The sequence below is a fragment of the Symphalangus syndactylus genome, chromosome 13, assembly GCF_028878055.3.
Source record: "Symphalangus syndactylus isolate Jambi chromosome 13, NHGRI_mSymSyn1-v2.1_pri, whole genome shotgun sequence".
Classification (NCBI taxonomy): domain Eukaryota; kingdom Metazoa; phylum Chordata; class Mammalia; order Primates; family Hylobatidae; genus Symphalangus; species Symphalangus syndactylus.
In genome coordinates, this window is record NC_072435.2 from 49,753,210 (window position 1) to 49,776,741 (window position 23,532).

The window sequence follows — 23,532 nt, forward strand, 5'->3', positions numbered from 1 at the left end:
AGACTCACTTTCAATGGCTGTTAATTGAAATATATATTCAGGGCAACTTAAATCTGTCCTCCTGGTGGCCATCCTCAATATCAGACCTTGAGTAAATATATTTCAGATTACATTTTAACTTTTTGATTATTTTAAGTTGATGCAGGGCTGGCCTGGAACATTCTCCTGGGTGTAAACATTCTGACTATAAGCTACCTGCTCAGTAGAGGAAACTAATCAACAGCAGGGCCTAGCATAGTTCAAAGACACATGTGGTGAGAAGCTCATTGGGACCTGGCTCCTAATTGCAAGGACAGTTGCACAGGTGTGTCTGAATGCTTGGCAAGCCTGGCCTTTCCTCACCCAATGTCTCTCACCAGCCGTTTCAACCACATCTTGGCCTTTTGTCATTCTGTTCTCTGGGGTGAAAACTCATCTTCAGGGCTGTCTACAACAAAAGAGAAACATCAGGTTACCAAAACCTCAAGAACAGGGATTACAGATTGGGTTAAGAGTGTGCGCTTTCTTAAGGATGATATGCATGGGAAATCAGCAAATAATTTCAGAATGATACAAGAAAAGATGCCACTAATGAGTACTTATACTATAGTTCAACTCGATTTGTTCTGTACGTGGTAGGGAAAATGGGATAAAATATCATAAGTTCAAGCATTTTTGCTGCTCAGTCAGAATGAAACCCTGCAGGAGACATGGGCATGTTTCATGAGAGAAATAGAATAAAAAGAGTTAGACAATATGATCCTTTATTGCAAGCCCCCTGCCACTTGATTCAGTGAGCATTTTTGGGTGAAGCAGAACCTCTTTCTGTCAGGTCTGAAGGTTCAGATGTGTTGGTCCTATCTGCCCCTAGTTCACCTGAAATTTCTATTGAGAACCCTTTGTCCCTCCTCCTTACCCTTCTAGTTCCTCTCTACACCCACCATGCCCTGAAGAATGGAGCCCAGCAGGTACTACTAGTAGTGGAGCTGCCTATCAACCTCCAAAAGGAAATCTTTGCCCACTTAGAGTGGTTGCAAATGGGGAAGAAGGCATTGTGAGAGGACATGTCCCCTTTTCTGTGTCTGGTTTGGCTCTATAATAAGACAAGTTTGGTCATTTCTCTGAAGATCCAGAAAAATTCATAGGTGAGTTTGAAAAGTTAACTCTGACCTATACTTTAACTTGGCAGGATCTGTATGTTTTGTTGTCTCTGTGTTGTACAGTGGAAGAGAAACAATGCATTTTGGGGACAGCTAGGACCCATGCAGATGAGGTATTGGCTTGCAGACTGAACCATAATATATATCAGACAGGAGGTATAGCAGTTCCAGATCAAGATCTATGATGGAATATCAAAGGGGCAGTGAGGACTTGGGAGAAGAGATCATATGGTCACTTGTTTGTTTGAAGAGATGAAGAAATGTAAGAAAAATCCCATTAACAATGAAAAGGTTAAGGAAGTTTCTCAGGGCAAAGATGAGAATCCAGCTTTGTTTCAATAGCATTTAGTTGAGGCAATCAGGAAATATACTAACATGGATCCTGCCTCAAGGTAAAGATAAACCCTTCTGGGAGTCCATTTTATAACCCAGTCTGCCCCTGATATCCATAGAAAACTAGTAAAAGGAGCTATGGGTCCTAGCTTTGGATATGGCATTTTTAGTTTTTAATAACAGGGGCAAAGTGGAGGAAGGAGAAAGAGGAAGAAGGACCTCCACAAGGTGCAGCTCTTGGCTGCAACCTTAAGCTTACCTCCCATGTGGGGTTGCCCTCCTAGGTCTTAGCTTGAACAAGGGAAGCTGAAAGGTGAAAAGCCCAAAGCTGGGCATCCGAGTCATTGTGCTTTGGGCATAAATCAGTGTGCACACTGTAAGAAAACAGGGCATTGGAAGAGGGATAGTCTAGTGTTCTGAAGAGAGCCGTCAGCACCCAAACTAATGATGGGTGAAACAGCCAGGCAAGTGCCCAAGAGTGATGGGGCCTGAGAGCTTCCACCACAGCTTCCATCAGACAACTAACTAGCCATGTATCTGGAGAAGCCTCAGTAACCTTTGCCATGGCAGCTAAGAATATTAACTTTTGCCAGGTGCGGTGGCTCATGCCTGTAATCCTAGCACTTTGGGAGGCCAAGATGGGAGGATCACTTGAGGTCAGGAGTTTGAGAGTAGCCTGGCCAACATGGTGAAACCCCATCTCTACTAAAATTACAAAAAAAAAAAAAAAAAATCTGGAAATTGCTTGAATCCAAGAGGCGGAGGTTGCGGTGAGCTGAGATTGTGCCACTGCACTCCAGCCTGGGCAAGAGAGCGAGACTCTATCTCAAAAAAAAAAAAAAAAAGAAAAAAGAAAAAATAATATTAACTTTCTTCTGGATGGCTTACTCTGTTTTGACCCATTATAATGGGTCTCTGCTGCCCCAAAACTTCATGGTCACAGGGGTAGACTGACAAGCCCATAGATGCTATTTTACCTATTCTCTATGCTGTTTTTCAGAGACCTTGGTTTTCTTTTTTTTTTTTTTTTTTTTTTTGAGACAGAGTCTCGCTCTGTCGCCCGGGCTGCAGTGCAGTGGCGCAATCTCGGCTCACTGCAAGCTCCGCCTCCCGAGTTCACGCCATTCCCCTGCCTCAGCCTCCGAGTAGCTGGGACTACAGGCGCCCGCCACCGCGCCTGGCTAATTTTTTGTATTTTTTAGTAGAGACGGGGTTTCACCGTGGTCTCGATCTCCTGACCTCGTGATCCGCTCGCCTCGGCCTCCCAAAGTGCTGGGATTACAAGCGTGAGCCACCGCGCCCGGCCCAGAGACCTTGGTTTTCTTACACAACTTTCTTATCATGCCTGGATGCCTCAGGGCAGTTGCAGCAACTTCTCTTTTGGTAGATGAATCCAATAAACTGGCTTTAGAACAACACCTGGAAGTTAAAACCCACACCAAGTACAAGGAGTCCTAGAAGCTAAAGGACACTGGTGGATGACAGGGGGACGCTTATTGAAACAGCAGGCATTTTGCTAGAGACTCCTGATAAACTATTGATATGAGGTGCTAATCAATAAAAAATAGTTAAACATTTGCATGACTCTACCCTGTTTCAAATAATGTCTTGGCTTTTTACAGAAAAAGGATTACTTAAAACAGTAAACCAGGTTACTTGAGCCTGTGAACTACATGCCTGGAATAACCCAAATAACCAATGTTTACCTCCTCCTTTAATAAGGCCTGTTCAGCATAGAGGAACATACCCTGGTGAAGATTGGCAAATAGACTATACTCAGATGCCCCCATGTAAAGGGTTTAAATATTTATTAGTATTCATTGACACCTTTACCGTTTGGATCAAGGCTTTTCCTACCCAACCTGAAAAGGCACTTGAAATTCCCAAACTCCTTCTAAAAGAAATAATTACACCCCTGGGTGAGGTGGCTCATGCCTGTAATCCTTCCCTCAGGAGGCTGAGGTGGGTGGATTACCTGAGGTCAGGAGTTCAAGACCAGCCTGGCTAACATGATGAAACCCCCGTCTCTACTAAAAATTCAAAAAATTAGCCAGGGGTGGTGGCAGGCACATCTAATCCCAGCTACCTGGAGGCTGAAGCAGGAGAATCACTTGAACCTGAGAGGCAGAGGTTGCAGTGAGCTTAGAGTGTGTCACTGCACTCCAGCCTGGGTGACAAGAGTGAAACTCTTTTGCAAAAAAAAAAAAGAAAAGAAAAGAAAAGAAATAATTCCTAGATTTGGGCTGCTGAAGAAATTACAGAGATAATGGCCTATCTTTCACGGTGATAAATACACAAAACATATCTTGAGCCCTAGAAATTTAGTACTGCCTTCACTCAGCGTGAAGGCCACAGTCTTCAGTGAACATAAAAAGAGCTAATCAAACTCAAAAGAGGACTCTTGCTATGCTATGCCAAGAAATATCAAAGACCTGGCTGTCTTTACTATCTGTAGCCAGGTTCCAGTGGCTGCTAAGGGAAATCTGCAGCTCAGCTCTTTTGAAATAACGTATGCAAGGCCTTTCTCAGCTACATGCCTTCTTTACTGTGCCTAATAGACATGGATACTTTCAAGTTACAGAATTATGTGACAAGTGCAAAACACACTCTGAATGTGGAAATCAAAGACTCCTTTCCCCAACTAAGGAAGATAATCTTGTTATAACCCAGCCAGAAAATTGGGTCCTATTAAAAACTTGAAAAGAAGGATCCCCAGCAGGTCAACTTTCCCCAAAGTGGAAGGGACCCTATCAAGTTCTCTATAGTACCCCAACCGCAGTTAAAATTCTGGGAATAAATAGCTGGGTCCACTTAACTCGAATTAAACCTGTCTCTTGTGAAGTCCTACAGCCCGGCAGAACACAAGAGATTGATCCTGTTTATTCCCATGAGCCAGTGACCTCCGACTCCTGTTCAGAAGAAATGAAAGGGATGGGTAACATAAAGATATAGATTGGCTTTCTACTTTTGGGTATTAGTTGAAATCATGCAGAGGGTAACTTATTTACTGAGTGGGCACAGACTTCATCCTCTCTACATAATTGAACAAGCTGTTCAGGTATGCAGACATTTAAACAGAGACTCAAAAGGAAACCTGTGCTTTGATCAAAACCAAATGTTTTGTGTGTGCTCCAGACTATTTACATAACATTACACAGGCCATAAAAGTTTTAGGCACTCACATCTCTGCCATTTATGTGTTATCAGTCAACCATACATCAGTTTGGTTCCAACAACTGCCCACTTCTTGAAAGGCTTTCCTGTTTAGTTTACTTGGAATAATTTTACTAATTTTGCTTTGCTGTTGTGGAATATATTGTGGTTGTACTCTTTGTGTAGGAATGGAAGATAAGCTCGCTAAATGCTTTCTTAAATTGGACGCTTATTAGTCTTCCAGATATCACCTTCTTTTGGAACTCGAAGTTACGAACGACCTTCACCATACCAACACTGTCTGACTGAATTTCTCTCTACCCTGAATGTAAGAGACCAATGGTTAGGCAGGAATATTATCGCCCCTAATCAGCCTGAAAAAGTTACAGAAGACGAATCTTTATCTCTCTGCAACTCTTAGGATTAAGGGTCCTCTTGTAAAAGAAGGCGAAAAATATGTCAGAATCATTTGAACCAGAGCGACTCCATTTTGAGAGAGAGCTAGGAAAATGACGCTGAGACTCGCTGGGCTGCATTCTCAGTAAGTTAGACATTCCTAGCCTCTAGATATTTATGGTTAAGGAAATAAATTAATAATGTTTACTAGGCAGAACCAGATGGAGGAGTGCCCAGATATTCCAACATCTGGGGAATAAAGGTATTCTTAATTTTGCTTTAAATATAGAGTCGGCCAGGCGTGATGGTTCACGACTGTAATCCCAGCATTTTGGGAGGTCGAGGCGGGTGGATCTCCTGAGGTCAGAAGTTCGAAACCATCCTGGCTAACGTGGCGAAACCCCATCTCTACCAAAAACAAACAAAAATTAGCCCGGTGTGGCGGTGTGCACCTGTAGTCCCAGCTACTCTGGAGGCTGAGGCAGGAGAATCGCTTGATCCGGAAAGCGAAGGTAGCAGTGAGCCGAGATCACGCCATTGCACTCCAGCCTGGACAACAAGAGCGAAATTTTGTCTCAAAAAAAATTATGCACATATTTAATACATTGAAAAAAAGAGCAAAGAAGAGAGAGAATTTTTCCGTGTTCTGGGATGGGCCTAGTTCAGCTCAGGGAGGAAGCCCCGCCTGAAAAGGCTGAGGCTTAGGCTGTCAATCTTTCTTCATTCAGCCCAACGTCTGATGACATCTTCTGTCACTCAGGGCCTTAGAAAGCGGGGTCTTAAACGTTATCCAATCAGAGACGCTGTCCTGGAAACTGTCCAATCAGGCACGCAGCTGGAGCGAACAGGGCGGCTTCCGGGATTTGGCGGGGCCTTTGTTTCTAGCTGCGGCGGGAGCTCCAGGTCTCGTCTTCACTGCTCTGTGTCTTCTGCTTTTAGGGGCGCAGCCTCTGTGGCCCTGTGACCTGCCCCCTGGAAGCCTAGAAATGGTGAGAGTGCCGGGTCCGACATCCCGAGAGAGGGAACGGGGTTCGCTGGAACCGGTGGGAAGCGGCTGTGGTGGGACTCAGGCCTCCCCGCAGTCAGCTTTACAATCTGCGCCCGAGTTCTTGCCCAGCTCGGCCTCAGTCCCTTCAGCCATAAGATGGCGGCTGCGCTGACAGCCCGGGCTCCTGGGCGTTCTGTCTCTTCCTTGCGCAGTGACTGTGCCCTGGCCTGGAGCCTTCTTTGGGCAGCTCTGCCCCAGTAGCCCCGCCTCTCTCCTAGATTGTGCAGGGACCATGGGAGGAACCTCAGGGCAGAATCCTGACTCCGGGTGCGGGTTCATGAATGGGAAGAGCTTTAGTCCGTGGGCTTTTCAGGCCATTTTTTCCTATTAAAAATTTATGGGCCGCACTGCAAAAACATTAAATAATTTAAAGTGTGATTCAAAAATTTTAGAGCACCTTGTTGTGGTTTGTAATTTGTAATCCATGGAAGGAAAGGTTTTTATAAGTTTCATGATAAAGAAAACCAAATTCCGTAATTGGCTAGGTGCGGTTATGTAGATTTTGTTGTTGTTGTTTTGTTTTCATTTTCTTTTGTTTTTTTTGAGACAGTCTCTGTTGCCCAGGCTGAAGTGCAGTTTCGTGATCTCAGCTCACTGCAACCTCCACCTCCCGGGTTCAAGCGATTTTTCTGCCTCAGCCTTCCGAGTAGTTGGGACTACAGGCGCCTGCCACCACATTTGGCAATTTTTTTTATTTTTAGCAGAGACAGGGGTTTCACCGTGTTGGTCAGGCTGGTCTCGAACTCCTGACCTCAGATGATCCACCCACCTCGGCCTTCCAAAGTTCTAGGATTACAGGCGTGAGCCACTGCACCCCTCCTAGTTCTTAATTTTTACGATCAAGGTGGAAATATCTTCGTCATGTAATCAGAGCTTAATTGGCAGTTTATAGTTGGTTAAGCCTGAATTTTGTTTCTGCCAATGTAGTAATTTACCAAAAAATGCTCTTGAGTTTAGGCTTTTTTTTTAGAAGTAGAAATCCAGGGACTAGGGCCACCTCAGTCTAATTTCCTACCACTTAATGGTTCTCACACTCCACAGGGGACTGATTTTTCCCTGAATTTTTCACAAGTGTCCCAAGCAGGGCCTCAAGTCTGCCCCTCATCCCCTATTCCTCCAGCCTGACTGGTTTGCAGTAAAATACTAAATTTCCAGTTTTGTTTGACGTTGCCAAATGCCAGTTTCTCCTCCCTAATTGACTTTATCAACTATTTGTCCTTTAGTGTACATATTGATACCTATTTTAATGAATCTTTTTTTTAAAAGTATTTGAGACAGAGCCTTGCTCTGTTGCCCAGGCTGGAGTGCAGTGGCATGACTTAGGCTCACTGCAGCCTCCGCCTCCTGGACTCAAACGGTTCTCATTTCCGTCTCCCAAGTAGCTGGAATTACAGATGCCTGGCACCACGCGTGGCTAATTTTTGTATTTTTAGTAGAGACGGGTTCACTATGTTAGCCAGGCTGGTCTCGAACTTCTGGTTTCAAGCCATCCGCCTGCCTTGGCCTCCCAAAGAGCTGGGATTACACATGTAAGCTACTGTGCCTGGTGAATTAATTATTTTTTGACAAAGCATTTGATGGCACATTTAAAAAGATTTTTTTCTAAATATTTCCTATGAGAATAAAGCAAAGAATAATCTGAAACTATTGTAAAATATCTCTGTGTTTTTTTCTTTTATTTTCCCTAGTCACAGATATCTTAGAATGTTTTGGGGTCAAGATTTTTTTTTTTGGAAACTTCATAGGGTGACGTGTCTTCAGCCACCCTTCAGTTTTAGCTTGGACTTGGGTTTTAGTACTGTATGAGGATAAACCACGATACCCACTGTGGCTATGTCTGCTAGTGTCTAGTGAATATCAGCTGCTGGATCATTTTCTCTCATAGGACAACCTAAGGTATTGAGTGTAGCTTCTCAAGTGTTCAGGTGGATGCCCTGAGGCTAAGAGGCATTTCCTGGCGCACTTTTGTTTTTTAAAAAAACTTAATTCCTTGAGACATTAATATTGTCTTCACCCAACCCAGCTTTCATTTCTTGGAGACACATTGCTGGTCAGCCAATAGCTACAAGCATTGAGGAGAAAAATAATTTCTGCATCCTGGATTCCTTTAGGGGGGCAGAAAAATAGTGCAAGAAAAATAGTAAAAAATTTCTAGAAAAAAAAATTAGTATTCCAAAAGACAAAAACCCACCAAAACCCAAAAAACTGACTCCACTGTGGTGGGGTAAGAACTTGCAGAGTAAAATGCACCTGAGGCACTCACTGGGGCATAGTTCAGAGTCTCCTGAGAGGGGTTATTGAGCACTTAAGTGAGCAGGATGGGGTGGGACAGTCAACTAATTGAATGGCCTGACTTGACACATGAGTAAAACATATCTGTACCTTGAAAGGATTTGTTCATTTATTTTGACCTAAGGTTTATTTATGTATCTTTTTAAGACAGAGTTTCCCTCTGTCACCCAGGCTGGAGTAAAGTGGTGCCATCTCTGCTCACTGCAACCTCCGAATCCCGACTTCAGGTGATTGTCATGCTTCAGTCTCCCAAGTAGCTGGGATTACAGGTGTGCACCACCACGCCCACCTAGTTTTTGTATTCTTAGTAGAAATGGAGTTTCACCATGCTAGCCAGGCTGGTGTCAAACTTCTGGCCTCAAGTGACTCACCTTCCTCGGCCTCCGAAAGTGCTGTGATTACAGGCATGAGCCAATGTGCTCAGCTGACCTCAGTTTTTTAACTGTGTATTGCATTTTATTAGTAGAGCTTGAAAGGTAAGGAAATATTTACAAAGGGCATAAAAGGTGAGTTTCAAAAAAAATTAATAATGTATTTTATTTGTTGAAAACTTTTACTTTATCTTTCTCAGGAGTGAGTTTAGAAATTTTTTCAAGCATGTGCTTTTATGGCTGAGTCATTTCATACAGAATTCCATCTAGCTTTTAGAATGGTAGCTACCAAAGAAAAAAAGAAAAAAAAAAAAATCTGTCTTCAATTTCAGCTGTAGACAATGAATACATTTCCCCAAAAAATGTGGTAGATAATTGGTGAGTTACATGTATTACTGAGAACTTCAGTTCCTTTTTTTTAGCAGGGTAAAATTTTGACAGTGAATATCTTTGTTCTGTATCCTTTTTTGTTTGTTTACTACATGATTTTTAATACAAATAATAATACATTTACTGTCTAAAAGGAATACATACTTTTGCTTTTCTTACTGAGGTATAAAATGTAAGCACCTTAAAATGTTCTTTCGTTATATGAACACTGAATAATTTTGCTGAATTTTTCTAACACTTAGTTTTAGTTTCAAAAATGAAATTAGTAACTCTAACATGGAAATTAAAGCTTAAGCTGCATGAGGGTGCCCCTCGTAGGTTGCCATGAGAGTACGCAGGAACAAAGGAAAGTAGGGGGGTTTTATTACCTCTAAGCAGCTTGTCCTTCTTACTGTGTCCTGTCTCCATTGGCTGGAGTTGGACGGCACAATCCGGTTGGCTAAACCCGGTTGGCTAACTTGAAAAGTGCAGGAATGCGGTTATACCAGTGGGAAGGCAGGAAGATCAGTTTCGGTGGAAGTAGCCCTTGCGATGGGAGGGGTAATTCACAGAGTGAGTAGCAGGTGTGGGATGTGGCTCCATAGACAAGAACTGGCGAGAAGGTTGTTTACCAGGGAAGGGGAACACAGAGAGTAAGGAAGTCTGGCCTTGAAAGCAAGGGAAAAAAGGGCAAAGAAACTTAAGCAAGCTAAACTTTTGAAGAATAATTTCTTACAGTATTCAACATCTATGCATTACACGATTAAGAAAATGCTCATTTAAACAGGATGGCATTTATTACCCAGAAAGTTCTGAAAAAACTGTCGGGAAATACCTGCTTACTAGGGTGCTAAAAAAAGACTACTTAAAATCACTATTAAAAATTGTAGAACATAGAAGATATCTGTATCTTGGACTTTCCATAAAAGTGATATTTTCTTATGGCTAAATTCAGACTGTAATTTGCTTTAGTGGGGGTAATATCTTAGTAGTGATGCTGTGTCCTGCGTGCATCAGCACACTATAAAAACTTGCCCTAGTGCAGTTGATGTTAATTCAATAAGCTCTCTTACAGATTTTTTCTGTATGGAGTTATTTTTCTCTTCATCATTAAGTGTCTTTATGCAGCTGATGTGCATAAACCATCACACTTAATTGGCAGCTGCCTGTTTTTTTAGGTATTCTTTGCATTTATCTTTTGTTGCTGAATGAAACCTCTCATCTTTGTTTACAGGCCAGAAAAACTGAAAAAAAAAACAAAAAAAAAAAAAACCAAAAAAACAAACCAGACTTCCACTTACTGGATGTTTGACAAAATAGTCTTTTGGGGCCAAAACATTGGCATTACTAATGAGCTTGATAGAGATTCACTAACTCAGACTTTATTTCAGATCTCCTGAAAAAATAATCTGCATTAACGAGATGTCCAGTTTATTGTACACATTTAAATTTGAGTGGTACTTTCTAACTCAACATGTTTATTTTGTCTGAAAAATATAAACAGCTGTCTTTTTCATCTGAAAAATATACACAACTCATTCAGTATTATGTAAATACTGCACTCAAATATGTACATGTTAGTACATTTTTACACTTTATCATTCAGAAAACTATCGTATATACACTGATGTTCCGGATATTATGCCAGTCTCTTTTCTCAGAGTTAGAGAATACATTAGAAAACGTTTGTGTTTTGACAATTATTTTATTGGATAATTTCAGTCCCTCTTATAAGTTAGAATCAGTTCTAGTCACTTTCTGATTTTACCTTGAGTCAAATGAAAAATTCTGCCCATAGCCACTTTGTAAATATGTGGTTTGTGTGTGTTTTCCAGGGACTGTTGACATTTAGGGATGTGGCCATAGAATTCTCTCTGGAGGAGTGGCAGTGCCTGGACACTGCACAGAAGAATTTATATAGGAATGTGATGCTAGAGAACTACAGAAACCTGGCCTTCCTAGGTGAGGATAACTTTAATACAAAACTTTTAATATAAACTAAAGCTTTTATTTTTCTTTTGTAGTATGTTTTCTGGTAATTTATGCTTTCATATTTCTGTTTTCAAGAAAATCCTGGGGATTTGTCTGTTTAGAAAAAATTTCTTGAAGATGTTTCATTCTGACCTGAAATTTCCACATTCCTGAGCTGATCTGTGTCCTTCACTTTAGATTAGTGGTAATTTCAGAACCTTAGTGGCATAAAATACTGTTACTCACACCTTAAAATCTAAGCGCCATTACCAATTTTTGCTTCAGTAGTACCAGGCAGTGAAATTAAGAACCTACAAAATTAAAATATTCTCTAAATATTTAAAAATTTCTGTTATAAATTAGTATATGGGATAAATTTATTTGAATATTATATCCCTTTTACTTTGCACATTACTAAGTTGGTAATTGGAGAATATGAGCAAGATTCATGTTAATTATTTTTAATAAAACAGGTATTGCTGTCTCTAAGCCAGACCTCATCATCTGTCTGGAGAAAGAAAAAGAGCCCTGGAATATGAAGCGACATGAGATGGTGGATGAACCCCCAGGTAGGTGAGAGTGAATACAACAGACGACCTGGATGAGAGGCCCAACGTCAAGAAGAAAGCCAGTCTTTAAAGTGGTTTGGAAAGCTGCGTTCCAAAGGAAATAGTTTCTGGAAAGCCTGAAAGTTTTTAAAAATTATACTCTCACATATGGGCATCTTCTGCTTATGCTTATAAAATCTCTAAGAATTCTACTGTCCCTTCAATGATCTTCCTTAACGTTTACAGTGACAGCCCAAGTACTGTTCATGGCATATAAAGGAGCATACAATCTGACATTTTTTCTTGTTTTTGTGGACAGATAGATATCTGCATAATTTTGAGACACTCTATATTAAAATTTTATTTTTTGTTTTAGGAGTTTCACTTTTGTGGCCCACACTGGAGTGCAGTGGCACGATCTCGGCTCACTGCAACCTCTGCCTCCTGGGTTGAAGTGATTCTCCTGCCTCAGGCTCCTGCGTAGCTGGGGTTACAGGTGCACACCACCACAACTGGCTAGTTTTTTGTATTTCTAGTAGAGACAGAGTTTCATCATGTTGGCCAGGCTTGTCTCAAACTCCTGACCTCAGGTGATCCACCCACCTCAGCCTCCCAAAGTGCTGGGATTACAGGTGTGAGCCACCATGCCTGGCCTAAACAATTTTTTGAATTCTCTTTTTGCACGAGAGTAGTGGTTTCTGTTTCATTAGGGTTTTTTTTTTTTTTTTCTGCTCATTTCATCCTGTTTTTTTTTTTTTCTTTCTTTCTTCTTTCTTTCTTTGTTTCTTTTTGTTTTTTTAATATGGCCATTTTTACTTCCTGCAGAAAGGGTACACTCACCAGCAGTTTTGCCATGAGAGTACACTGAGCAAAGGAGACAGGGTCATTTATAACCTGATGTGTGCACTCCACTGCTGTGTCCAGTTTCCATTGGCTGGAACGGGCATCCTGTTTTCATTACTATAGCCTTGAAATATAGTTTGGGCCATGCGTGGTGGCTCATGCCTGTAATCCCAGCATTTTGGGAGGCCAAGGTGGGTGAATCACAAGGTCATGAATTTGAGACCAGCCTGGCCAACATGGTGAAACCCCATCTATATTAAAAATAAAAAAATTAGCTGGGCTCAGTGGTGGGCACCTGTAATCCCAGCTACTTGGGTGGCTGAGGCAGGAGAATTGCTTGAACCCGGGAGCCGGAGGTTGCAATGAGCTGAGATCATGCCACTGTACTATAGCCTGGGCGACAGAGCAAGACTCTCTCTCTATCTCTCTCTCTGTCTCTCTCTCTCTCTCTATATATATATATAATATATAGTTTGAAATTATAAAGTATAATGTCCTTCTACTTTGTTCTTTTTCCTCAAGATTGCTTTGGCTATTCACAATTCCTTGTGGTTTTGTGTATATTTTAGGATTCTAATTTTCATTACTGTGAAAAACTGGAATTTTGACAGGGAGTTTATTGAATCTAGAGATCAACTTAGATAATATGGCAGTTTCACAATACTTAACTCTTTCAATAGAAATAAAATATTTTTAAATTTATATTTGTCCTCTCTAATTTTTTTATTGATATATCTTTCACTTAAAAGATTTATCAGCTCCTTGGCTAAATTTGTTCTAAAATTGATTATTTTATTGCTATTGTAAATAAGAATGTTTTTTCCTCTATTTTATCAGAGAGATGGTTTTAAGTGTATGGAATGATAACTGATAATTGTTTGTTAATTTCATATTCTGCTAATCAACTGACTGTATTCATTAGTTTAAAGAGGTTTTAATATACTTTTTTATATATAAGATTACATAATCTACAAACAGTGACGTTTTACTTATTGGTCTTCAATTTCAGCGACTTTAAATTTTTGTTTTGACTACTTCTTTCACATACTTTCAGTGCTATGTTAAAATAGAAGCATTGACAATAAGAAACAATAGTTTTGCATTGGTGTCTGTAAATTTGAAGGAGCAAACACATCTTCAGGATTTTATAAACTGGTTTCAGAAACTAAAAATCTATTTTCGTTGTACCCCCAGGGTGATAGAATATCCTCTGGGTTTGTAGTGAAGAGGGGTTGTAGCTTAGTCTTAAGTCTGCTGGGTTTGCACAAGGGTCCACTTTTACTTGTCTTGTTAAACAGGGCTTGAATAGTTGTAATTCTCATTTAAATTTTAGAGAGAGTGAATATCCTTCAGGACTTTGCTCTGAAGGGCAGACCCAAGGGCAGGTTTCTGCAGTCAGGTCTGTATATGGTGTTCTTTATATCAGGATGTGGATGAGCATGGCTTTCACCCAGTACAAGAGAGGATTTTCCCAGGTCACTTTGGATTTCTACATAGGCAGAACTGGCTACGAACTGTGGCACAGGGAGCTGGAACTGCTTCATGGACCACAGGAAAGGCCAAGGTCCGAGGCCTGCCATCATGGCTGTAAATGGAAGTCTTCCTCCAGGCCTCTGGAAGGGCAGGACTCCCCACCCACCCCGCCGCCCGCCGGCTCACAAGACTGTGGCTGTGAAGAGTTTGGGATAGTTACAGAGTAAGTTTAAAATTCTCAGTGGAACCAAGTTAGGTGGAGCACTTTCTTGTCTGTAGCCAAAAACAGTAGTCATGTAGTTTGCAACCTGAACAGAGGGGCCTCCCTTCTAAACAGAATTACCTTGAATCTTGGGCTTTAGCAGAATTTCACAACTCCTTTCCTGGATCTCAGAGCTCTCTTAAAGGCATTTATTTTTGAGATGAGATCTTGCTACATAATCCAGGCAAGTCTTAATATTTTGACCTCAAGCAATTCTTCAACTGTAATGTACCATGTAGTTTTCATTACAAGTGTGAACCATGATGACTGGTTCTCTCATAAAAGCATTTTTGTCAGGAATGGGTGACAAATTTTCTTGCTGTCAGGGGATAAGCAAATAGGTCACCTTTTTTTTATGTTATTAATGCCACTCTCCATATAAATTTTTACTTTCTATTTTCTACTTCAAATTTGTCTGTAATTTTAGATTCTGACATTTAGGGCAATATACTAGAATTTACATGTTCCTGAATTAAATTAGATAATTAATAGGCAGGCAGGCAAAAAGGAATTATAGAATTTTCAACCACTTTTGTCAGCCTATAACTAAATAACATAATTTATTCCCCAAATATTTGTTTTATATATGAGGCTCTACCCATATTCTGCTAAATATATATATAATTTAGCAATGTAAGGCTATTCTTTGCTTCTAAACTTGGATAACAGTAGTTTTATTTTTAAAAATAGTATATATTTAAAACATAAAAATTGACCCAAATTTCTTTTAAATGCTTATCTATTAAAAGTTTCTCATTAGCATCTCCTATTTATGATTGTACTGCATTTTCTCTGAAATTTTATTGCCATACAATAGGTGCCAGTAATTTTTTTTTTTTTTTTTTTTGAGATGGAGTCTCGCTCTGTCGCCCAGGCTGGAGTGCAGTGGCATGATCTTGGCTCACTGCAACCTCTGCCTCCCTGGTTCACGCCATTCTCCTACCTCAGCCTCCTGAGTAGCTGGGACATAAGGCACCTGACACCGCATTTGGCTAATTTTTTCTATTTTTAGTAGAAACGGGGTTTCACCGTGGCCTCAATCTCCTGATCTCATGATCCATCCACCTCGGCCTCCCGAAGTGCTGGGATTACAGATGCCAGTAATTTAAAATGCCTGCCTTCCATGAATGCACAGTTACAGTCAAACATTGCAGTTATCTAGACAAATGATTTGTTAATGTACATAAATGTTGCCAACTAGTTGTAATGAGTAAACATTTCTGTTATTGTGTTGCGGTTTTATATTAGTGTTTTTTGTAGTGTAAGTTTCCTAACATCAGTTTATTGTGCCTGTTGATATTATGTTTTGTATACTTTAAGTTAATGTGGAGTTCAATTAAAAGATAAATGAGCCATGTCTATCACAATCAAATTATTTATGTGTGTGTGTGTTCATATCTACAAATATGACCCCAATTTTCGTTATACCTTGTATATATTCTTTCTTAGCTCTTTTTTTTTCTTTGAGAGGAAGTTTTACTCTTGTTGCCGAGGCTGAAGTGTGATGCACGATCTTGACTCACTGCAACCTCTGTCTCCCAGGTTCAAGTGATTCTCCTGCCTCAGCCTCCTGAGTAGCTGGGACTACAGGCACGTGCCACCACACCTGGCTAATTTTGTGTTTGTTTTTTTTTTTAGTAGATATGGTATTTCTCCATGTTGGTCAGGCTGGTTTCAAACTCCTGACCTCAGTTGAAATGCTCACCTTGGCCTCTGAAGTGCTGGGATTACAGGTGTGAGCCACCTTGCCTGGCCTCTTAGCTCATTTTCAATGTTGGTTTTATCTTGTCTAAGTTAGTAGCCTTGGAAATAGTCTTATTTTCACCATGTGTTTAATGATGAATATATATTTCCTTTGTGTGAGAATAATTCTTTTGTGATTTGAAGGTAATTTTTTAAAAAGATTCATAATCCTGTATTGTCTCCAGTTTTTTAATAAATAATTGTTTTAAAAACACATAACATATAACTTACCTCCTTAAATCTATTTAAATGTACATGTAAGGGCAAGGCATTGTGGTAGGTCCCTTCTGTAAAACCAGGATTTTGAGAGGCCAGGACAGGAGGATTGCTTGAGCCCAAAAGATTGAGACCAACCTGGATAAAATATGGAGACACCCTCTCTACAAATATTTTTTTCTAAGAAATAGCAAGGCATGGTGGTGTGCACCTGTGGTCCCAGCTACTTGAGAGTTTCAGGGTCAGGATTACTTGACCCTAGGAGTGTGAGGCTGCAGTGAGCCATAATTGTCCCATTGTACTCAAACTCGAGTGACAGATTGAGACCTTGTCTTAAAAAAAAGTGTATATTTCAGGCATATCATGTATATTCACATTGTTATGCAAAAGACTTCTTGAAATTTTACATCTTGTAAAACTAAAACTCAATATCCATTAAATAACATTTACCCATTTTATGCTCTCTTTAGCCCCTGAGAAGCACTTTTCCACTTTGTTTTTACAAGTGTGACTGTCTTATATATCTCATATAAGTGAAATCCTAACATCCATCATTTCGTTACTGGTTTATTTCAGTTGGCATAATATTCTCAAAGTGTATCTTCAAATGTGACAAGATTTTTTTTCAAGGCTGTATAATACTCCATTGTATCAAATATGTCTTCAAGGTCCTATGTTACATATTTTAGATATAGATTCATAAATGGTATCACTGTATTTAATAATTTATATTTAATTATTTGAAGTACATTTATAACATTATAAAATAATTGGTGCATCCTTATTTTCCACCGACAATCAACCCAACTAACTTTTGTATTTTTAGTAGAGACGGGATTTCATCATGTTGGTCAGGCGGGTCTCAAACTCCTGACATCGGGATTTGCCCACCTCTGCCTCCCAAAGTGCTGGGATTACAGGCTTGAGCCACCACGCCCGGCTAAGGGTTTTATTTTTATTGCATCATCAACAGATTTGGTGTTTTCACAAAAATTTATAGTGGCCATTTGAGTGTGAGGGGATTTTGTTTTTCATTATGACTTTTATGCATTTCTGTACAAATTAGTTTTGAGTGGCCTTTCAAATTTTTGATGAAAATTTATTTCAATTTGTCTATTTCTAAATAAAGTTATTCAATTTTATTGTTTAGTTTTTTTTGTTTTTTTTTGTGGGGGGAGACAAAGTCTTGCTCTGTCGCTCAGGCTGAAATGCAATGGTGAGATCTCGGCTCGCTGCAACCTCTGCCTCCTGGGTTCAAGGGATTCTTCTGCCTCAGCCTCGTGAGTAGCTGAAATAACAGGCATGTGCCACCATGCCTGGCTCATTTTTGTATTTTTAGTAGAGACAGAGTTTCACCATGTTGGTCAGGATGGTCTGGAACACCTGACCTCGTGATCCGCCTGCCTCTGCCTTTCAGTGTGCTGCGGTTACAGGTGTGAGCCACCACGCCCGGCTATTGTTTGGTTTTAAAAGTTTATAGTTTTTGAATATTGACTCCTATCACATGTGATTTGTAAATATTTTCACCCATTTTCTAGGAGGCATTATCCGTCTTTTAAATATATGTGCAGAAATGTTGAAGTGTAGTGTAGTTAAATTTTTTGTTTTTTTCTTTGATGCTCATGCATTTAATTTTATATCTAAGAACATGGCCCCAAGACTAATGTCATGTTTTCCCTATATATTTTAAAGAGATTAAGAAGTTATCCGGTCGGGCGCGGTGGCTCATGCCTGTAATCTCAGCGCTTTGAGAGGCTGAAGTGGGCGGATCATAAGGACAGGAGGTCAAGACAAGCCTGGCCAACATGGTGAAACCCCGTCTCTACTAAAAATACAAAAAAACTAGCCGAGCATGATGGCGTGCATGTTAATCCCAGCAACTCAGGAGGTTGAGGTGGGAGAATCACTTGAACCCAGGAGGCGGAGGTTGCAGTGAGCCAAGACCACACCGCTGCACTCCACCTGGGCTGCACTCCAGCCTGGGCAACAGAGCGAGACTCTGTCTCCAAAAAAAAAAAAAAAAAAATTATCTTCCTATGTCTAATGAAAAGATTTTTCACATATGGTATAGGGAAATAATCGAACTTCATTTTATCAGTATGGATATTCAGCTTTCAACATAATTTTTTGAAAAGATTATCTTTTTTTACTGTGTGCTCATGTTAATTTTGTGGGAGATTATTTGGCCTTATACAGAAGGGTTCATTTCTGGGCTCTCTATTCTGTTTTTTCATCTCTTTATCTGTCTTTGTGTCAGTACCAAATTGTTTTTGTTATTGTTGCTTTTAATGTGTTTCAAAATCAGAAAATATAATGTCTCTGTTGTTTTTCATGGGTGTTTGTCTATAGTTCATAATAAAATTTTAACATTTTAAACAATGTTTCCTTAAACCCTATTTGGATTTATATAAAAATTATTATTATTATTTTTTGAGATGGAGTCTTGCTCTGTTGCCCAGGCTGGAGGGCAGTGGCACGATCTCAGCTCACTGCAACTTCTGCCTCCCAGGTTCAAGCAATTCTCCTGTCTCAACCTCCAGAGTAGCTGGGATTACATGCCCAGCTAAATTTTTTTGTATTTTTAGTGGAGACGGGGTTTCACTGTGTTGCCCAGGCTGGTTTAGAATTCCTGAGTTCAGGCAATACACCCGCCTCAGCTTCCCAAAGTGCTAGGATTACAGGTGTGAGCCACCTCACCCGGCCATAAAAATTATATTGAATATGTCTACCACTGTAGGTTGTATTGACATTTTGAAAAATTAATGTTTTTTTGATTCCTGAGCAAAAATATGTTGAAAAGTGTGTTTTATTTTTATATATTTTATATTGTTCAGTTTTTTAATTTCTAGTTCAGTTTTGGTCAGACAGCACAAAGTGTGTAATTTTGGTCTTCTTAAATTTATTTGTTGTTGTTGTGTTTGTTGTGGTTTTTGTTTGGAGACAGGATCTTACTCTGTCACCCAGGCTGGAGTGTACTGGCATGATTTTGGCTCACTGCAGTCTCAACCTACTGGGCTCAAGTGATCTTTCCACCTCAGTGTCTCAAGTAGTTGGGACTGCAAACATAAAGTACCATGTCTGAATAATTCTTTGATTATTTGTAGGGATAGAGTTGCCCGGGCTGGCCTCAAAGTTTTAACTCCAAGTGATCCTCCCACCTTGGTCTAAGTGTTGAGATTATAGGCATGAGCTACACCACCCACCTGGCATTCTTAAATTTGTTAAAACTTAGTATGTGTCCTAACAGAATACACCAGGTGCAAATAAGAATATTGTGTATTTTCTTGCTTTTGACTGGAAAGTTCTATACTCATCTGTTAAACCTAGTTGGTCTATAATATGGTTTTGATGTTCATGTCCTGCAAACCTTGTGATTAAATGTAATTTTTAATGTTGGATGTGAGACCTGGTGGGAGGTGTTTGGGTCATGGGGGCAAAGTCCTCGTAGATAGCTTGGCACCATCCTCTCGGTAATGAAAATGTTTACACTCCATTAATTCAAATGAAAGCAGGTTTATTAGAAGAACCAGGCTCCTTCACCTCATGCTTGCTCTGTCTCTCGTCATGTAATATGTGCAGTTACTCTTTGCCTTCAACCATGACTGTAAGCTTGGTGACACTCTCACCAGAAGCAGATGCTGGCACATTTTCTACAGTCTGCTAAATTGTGAGCCAAATAAAGATTATTTCTTTATAAGTTATCCACTCTCCAGTATTCACCTATATGCAAAATAATTGATACAGTCTATAATGTTGTCTAGCTTTTCTGTTTTCTTATTTTTTGTTTAATGTGAATTTTCTATTATGGAAAATCGGGTCTTGATGTCTACAATTATTATGTTGCTATATATTTCTTGCTTTACTTTTGTCAATATTTGCTTTATGTATTTTGGAGCCCTGATGTTGTACATACACATACAGATAGATAGATAGATAGATAGATAGATAGATAGATAGATAGATATAATAGTTTAAATTTGTGGTAAGTCAACCCATTTTACCGATATATACTATCAGTGTGTCTCACGTTAGCACTTGACTTAAAATATGTCTAATACCCAATTGTAGTTACTATTTTCATAAAATACAGGTTTTTGCACTATGTAATTTTCAGCCTATTTGACTCAATGCTAAAATGAGTCCCTTGTAGGTAGCATATTTGCTTTTTCTTAAGCCACTAAAGCATTTTAGTTTTTCTTTCTTTTTTTTTTTTCTGAGACGGAGTCTCGCTCTGTCGCCCAGGCTGGAATGCAGTGGTGCAATCTCGGCTCACTGCAAGCTCCACCTCCCGGGTTCACACCATTCTCCTGCCTCAGCCTCTCCAAGTAGCTGGGACTACAGGTGCCTGCCACCACGCCCGGCTAATTTTTTTTGTATTTTTAGTAGAGACGGGGTTTCACCGTGGTCTCGGTCTCCTGACCTCGTGATCCGCCCGCCTTGGCCTCCCAAAGTGCTGGAATTACAAGCGTGAGCCACTGCGCCCGGCGTAGTTTTTCTTTTTATAATTTCATCTATTTACTTGTTTATTCATTTATTTTTGAGATAGGTCTCACTCTGTCAACCAGGCTGGTTTGCAGTGTTGTGATCATGGCTCACGGCAGCCTCAGCCTCTCAAACTCAGAAGAATTCTCTCATGTCAGCCTCTCAGGTAGCTGGGTTACAAGTGTGTACCATCACACCTAGCTAGTTTTTTTTGTATTTATGGTTGAGACAGAGTTTTGCTACATTGTCGAGGCTGGTCTCAAACTTCTGAGATCCAGTCATCAGCCCATCTTAATCTTCCAAAGTCCTGAGATTGTATTTTTTTCTATTAAGTAGTTTAATTAATTTATATTAAATTAATTAATATAAATTAATTAATTTATATTAAATTAATTAATATAAATTAATTAATTTATATTAAATTAATTAATTTATATTAATTAATTTATATTAAATTAATTAATTTATATTAATTAATTTATATTAATTAATTAATTTATATTAATTAATTTATATTAATTAATTAATTTATATTAATTAATTAATATAAATTAATTAATTTATATTAAAAATGAAGTTACTAGTTTGTGATTGTTTTATGTGTTCCTCAGTGGTATTTTTTATATGTTGGTTTATTGCCTTAAATTTCATTTTAATTGCGTAGTGATATGCTTCAATTATTTTTTATATCTTGTTTTGCATAGTTTCTATAAATATTATCTTCATAATCATCTTGTGTATTAGTCTGTTTTTATGCTGCTGATAAAGACATACCTGAGACTGGGCAATTTAGAAAAGAAAGAAGTTTATTGGACTTACAGTTTTGTGTGACCGGGGAGACCTCACAATCATGGTGGAAGGTGAAAGGCATGTCTCACATGGTGGCAGACAAGAGAGAGAGCTTGTACAGGAAAATTCTGCCTTATAAAGCCTTCAGATTTCATGAGACTTATTCACTGTCATCAGACCAGCACAGAAAAGACCTGCTCCCATGATTCAACTACCTTCCACCATGTCCCTCCCACAACATGTGGGAATTAAAGATGAGTCTTGGGTTGGGACATGGCCAAACCATATCATCTTAAAGAATGGAGTTTACATGAAACATCTTAAAATTAAAACAATATATTTATATCTCATGGCAACTTCAATTGCATATAAAGATTATACCTCTATATTTTTCAGTTTATTAATATTAAAATTATTTTATATTGTGTATTAACATATTTATGCAGGTTTTTATCCTGTTTTAAATATTCTACAGAATAGCTTTAAGAGTTATATGCATCATCATTACGATAGTAAAAATTTCTATGTTTGTGTATTTACATTTAATAGAGAGCTTTATTTTATATATGGTTTTATGATACTGTCCAGTACTATTTTATTTTTTAAAAAAATGGACTCATTATAGCAGTTTTTATTATATGTAGAGTCTCATTGTATTACTGAGGCTGACCTGCAACTCCTGGCCTCTAGTGTTCTGACAGTCTTGGCCTCCTAAAACTGTAAAATTACAGGCATGAGCCATGGTGCCTGGCCACCATGTACCATTTTTTTTGGTAGAACTGTGCTATTGGTGATGAATACCCTTACCTTTTATTTTGTTTTTTTTTTTTTTATTTTCATCTTTTTAAAGAGAAATACATTTAAATCAAATATTATTGGCTAGAAATATTTTTTCCTTTTATTACATCAAAATTTGGGAAGTTCTCACCCTTTTTTATTTTCAAGTAATCTCTATGTTATTTTTTTCCCATATTCTTCTGAGATTTTCTTAATGAATATATTGATCTAGTTGATGGTATCTAATAACTTTTACATTCCATGTTTTAATTTTGTTTTGGAATTTTATATTTTTATGTTATATATGTTAGGGTATGCTACCACACATCCATTAATTGTGTTTTGATTTTTTAGTATGTATTATAATTGTGCGTGCCAATATTTTAACTTTATACAATTTAAGACATTGTGGAGCAAAGTCATATATGAATTAGCCAAATGTCTTTTTCCGATAGAATTATCTCTATGTTTGTTTGCCTGTATAAATGTTATCCTTGTATTTTTTTAATAACGTGTATATTTGTTGTGTAAGTTTGTTAATGGTTTTCTAATCCTGTGTAGATGAGAAGTCATAAAATTCTTGTAATTTCAACATCCTATTTATTTGTGAATCTATGTAATTTTTGTGTGGTAGAAACATTTTTGGATTTGAATATAATTTAAAACAATCATAATTCTTTATCTCTTTTAGGTATTATTGTTTATTTTTGCTTGTCCAAAAAACACAACAAAATTTACCACAAAATATTTTTAAATATTCAGTTTAGTCATATTAATTATCTTGACATTGTAGTGCAACATATTGCTAAAATGTTTTTATCTTGCAAAGCTAAATCTTAATACATATTAAACAGCTACCAATTTTTCCTTCTTTTTTTCTTTTTTGAGATGGAGTCTTGTTCTGTCACCCTCGCTGGAGTGCAGTGGCGCGATCTCAGCTCACTGCAACCTCCACCTTCCAGGTTCAAGCAATTTTAGTGCCGCAGCCTTCTGAGTAGCTGGGATTACAGGTGCCCACTGCCATGCCTGGCTAATTTTTACATTTTTAGTAGACATGGGGTTTCACCATGTTGGGCAGGCTGGTTTCAAACCCCTGACCTTAGGTGATCCACCTGCCTCAGCCTCCCAAAGTGCTGGGATTACAGATATGAGCCACCATGCCTGGCCCCAATTTTTTCTGTTTTATAGCACTTTGCAAATACCACTCTGTTCTTTGTTTCTAAGAGTGTAAGTCCTTCATATATCTCATACAATCTCTTTTTGTGGCTGGCTCATTTCATTTTGCATAATGCCGTCAAGATTTATATTTGTAGTTCATTGAATATTT

At 38.9% G+C, this 23,532-nt stretch overlaps 1 protein-coding gene and 1 long non-coding RNA gene across 2 annotated transcripts in view; one reads left to right on the forward strand and one right to left on the reverse strand.

Moving 5' to 3' along the window:
• Nucleotides 1-396: 396 nt before the first annotated feature.
• LOC129459839 (uncharacterized) overlaps nucleotides 397-23,532 on the reverse strand; it is a 54,953-nt gene continuing 31,817 nt past the window's right edge. The window contains exons 2-3 of the long non-coding RNA XR_008650084.1: nucleotides 9,491-9,713; nucleotides 397-423 (exon numbers count right to left, since the gene is read on the reverse strand). This is a non-coding gene — a long non-coding RNA (uncharacterized lncRNA). The remainder of the gene's footprint in view (nucleotides 424-9,490; nucleotides 9,714-23,532) is intronic.
• Nucleotides 5,885-23,532, forward strand: part of LOC129459807 (zinc finger protein 208-like) — a 231,224-nt gene continuing 213,576 nt past the window's right edge. The window contains 3 exon segments of the mRNA XM_055237017.2: nucleotides 5,885-6,010; nucleotides 10,937-11,063; nucleotides 11,546-11,641. Of these exon segments, the coding sequence (XP_055092992.1) occupies nucleotides 6,008-6,010; nucleotides 10,937-11,063; nucleotides 11,546-11,641 (226 nt within the window). The 5' untranslated portion in view covers nucleotides 5,885-6,007.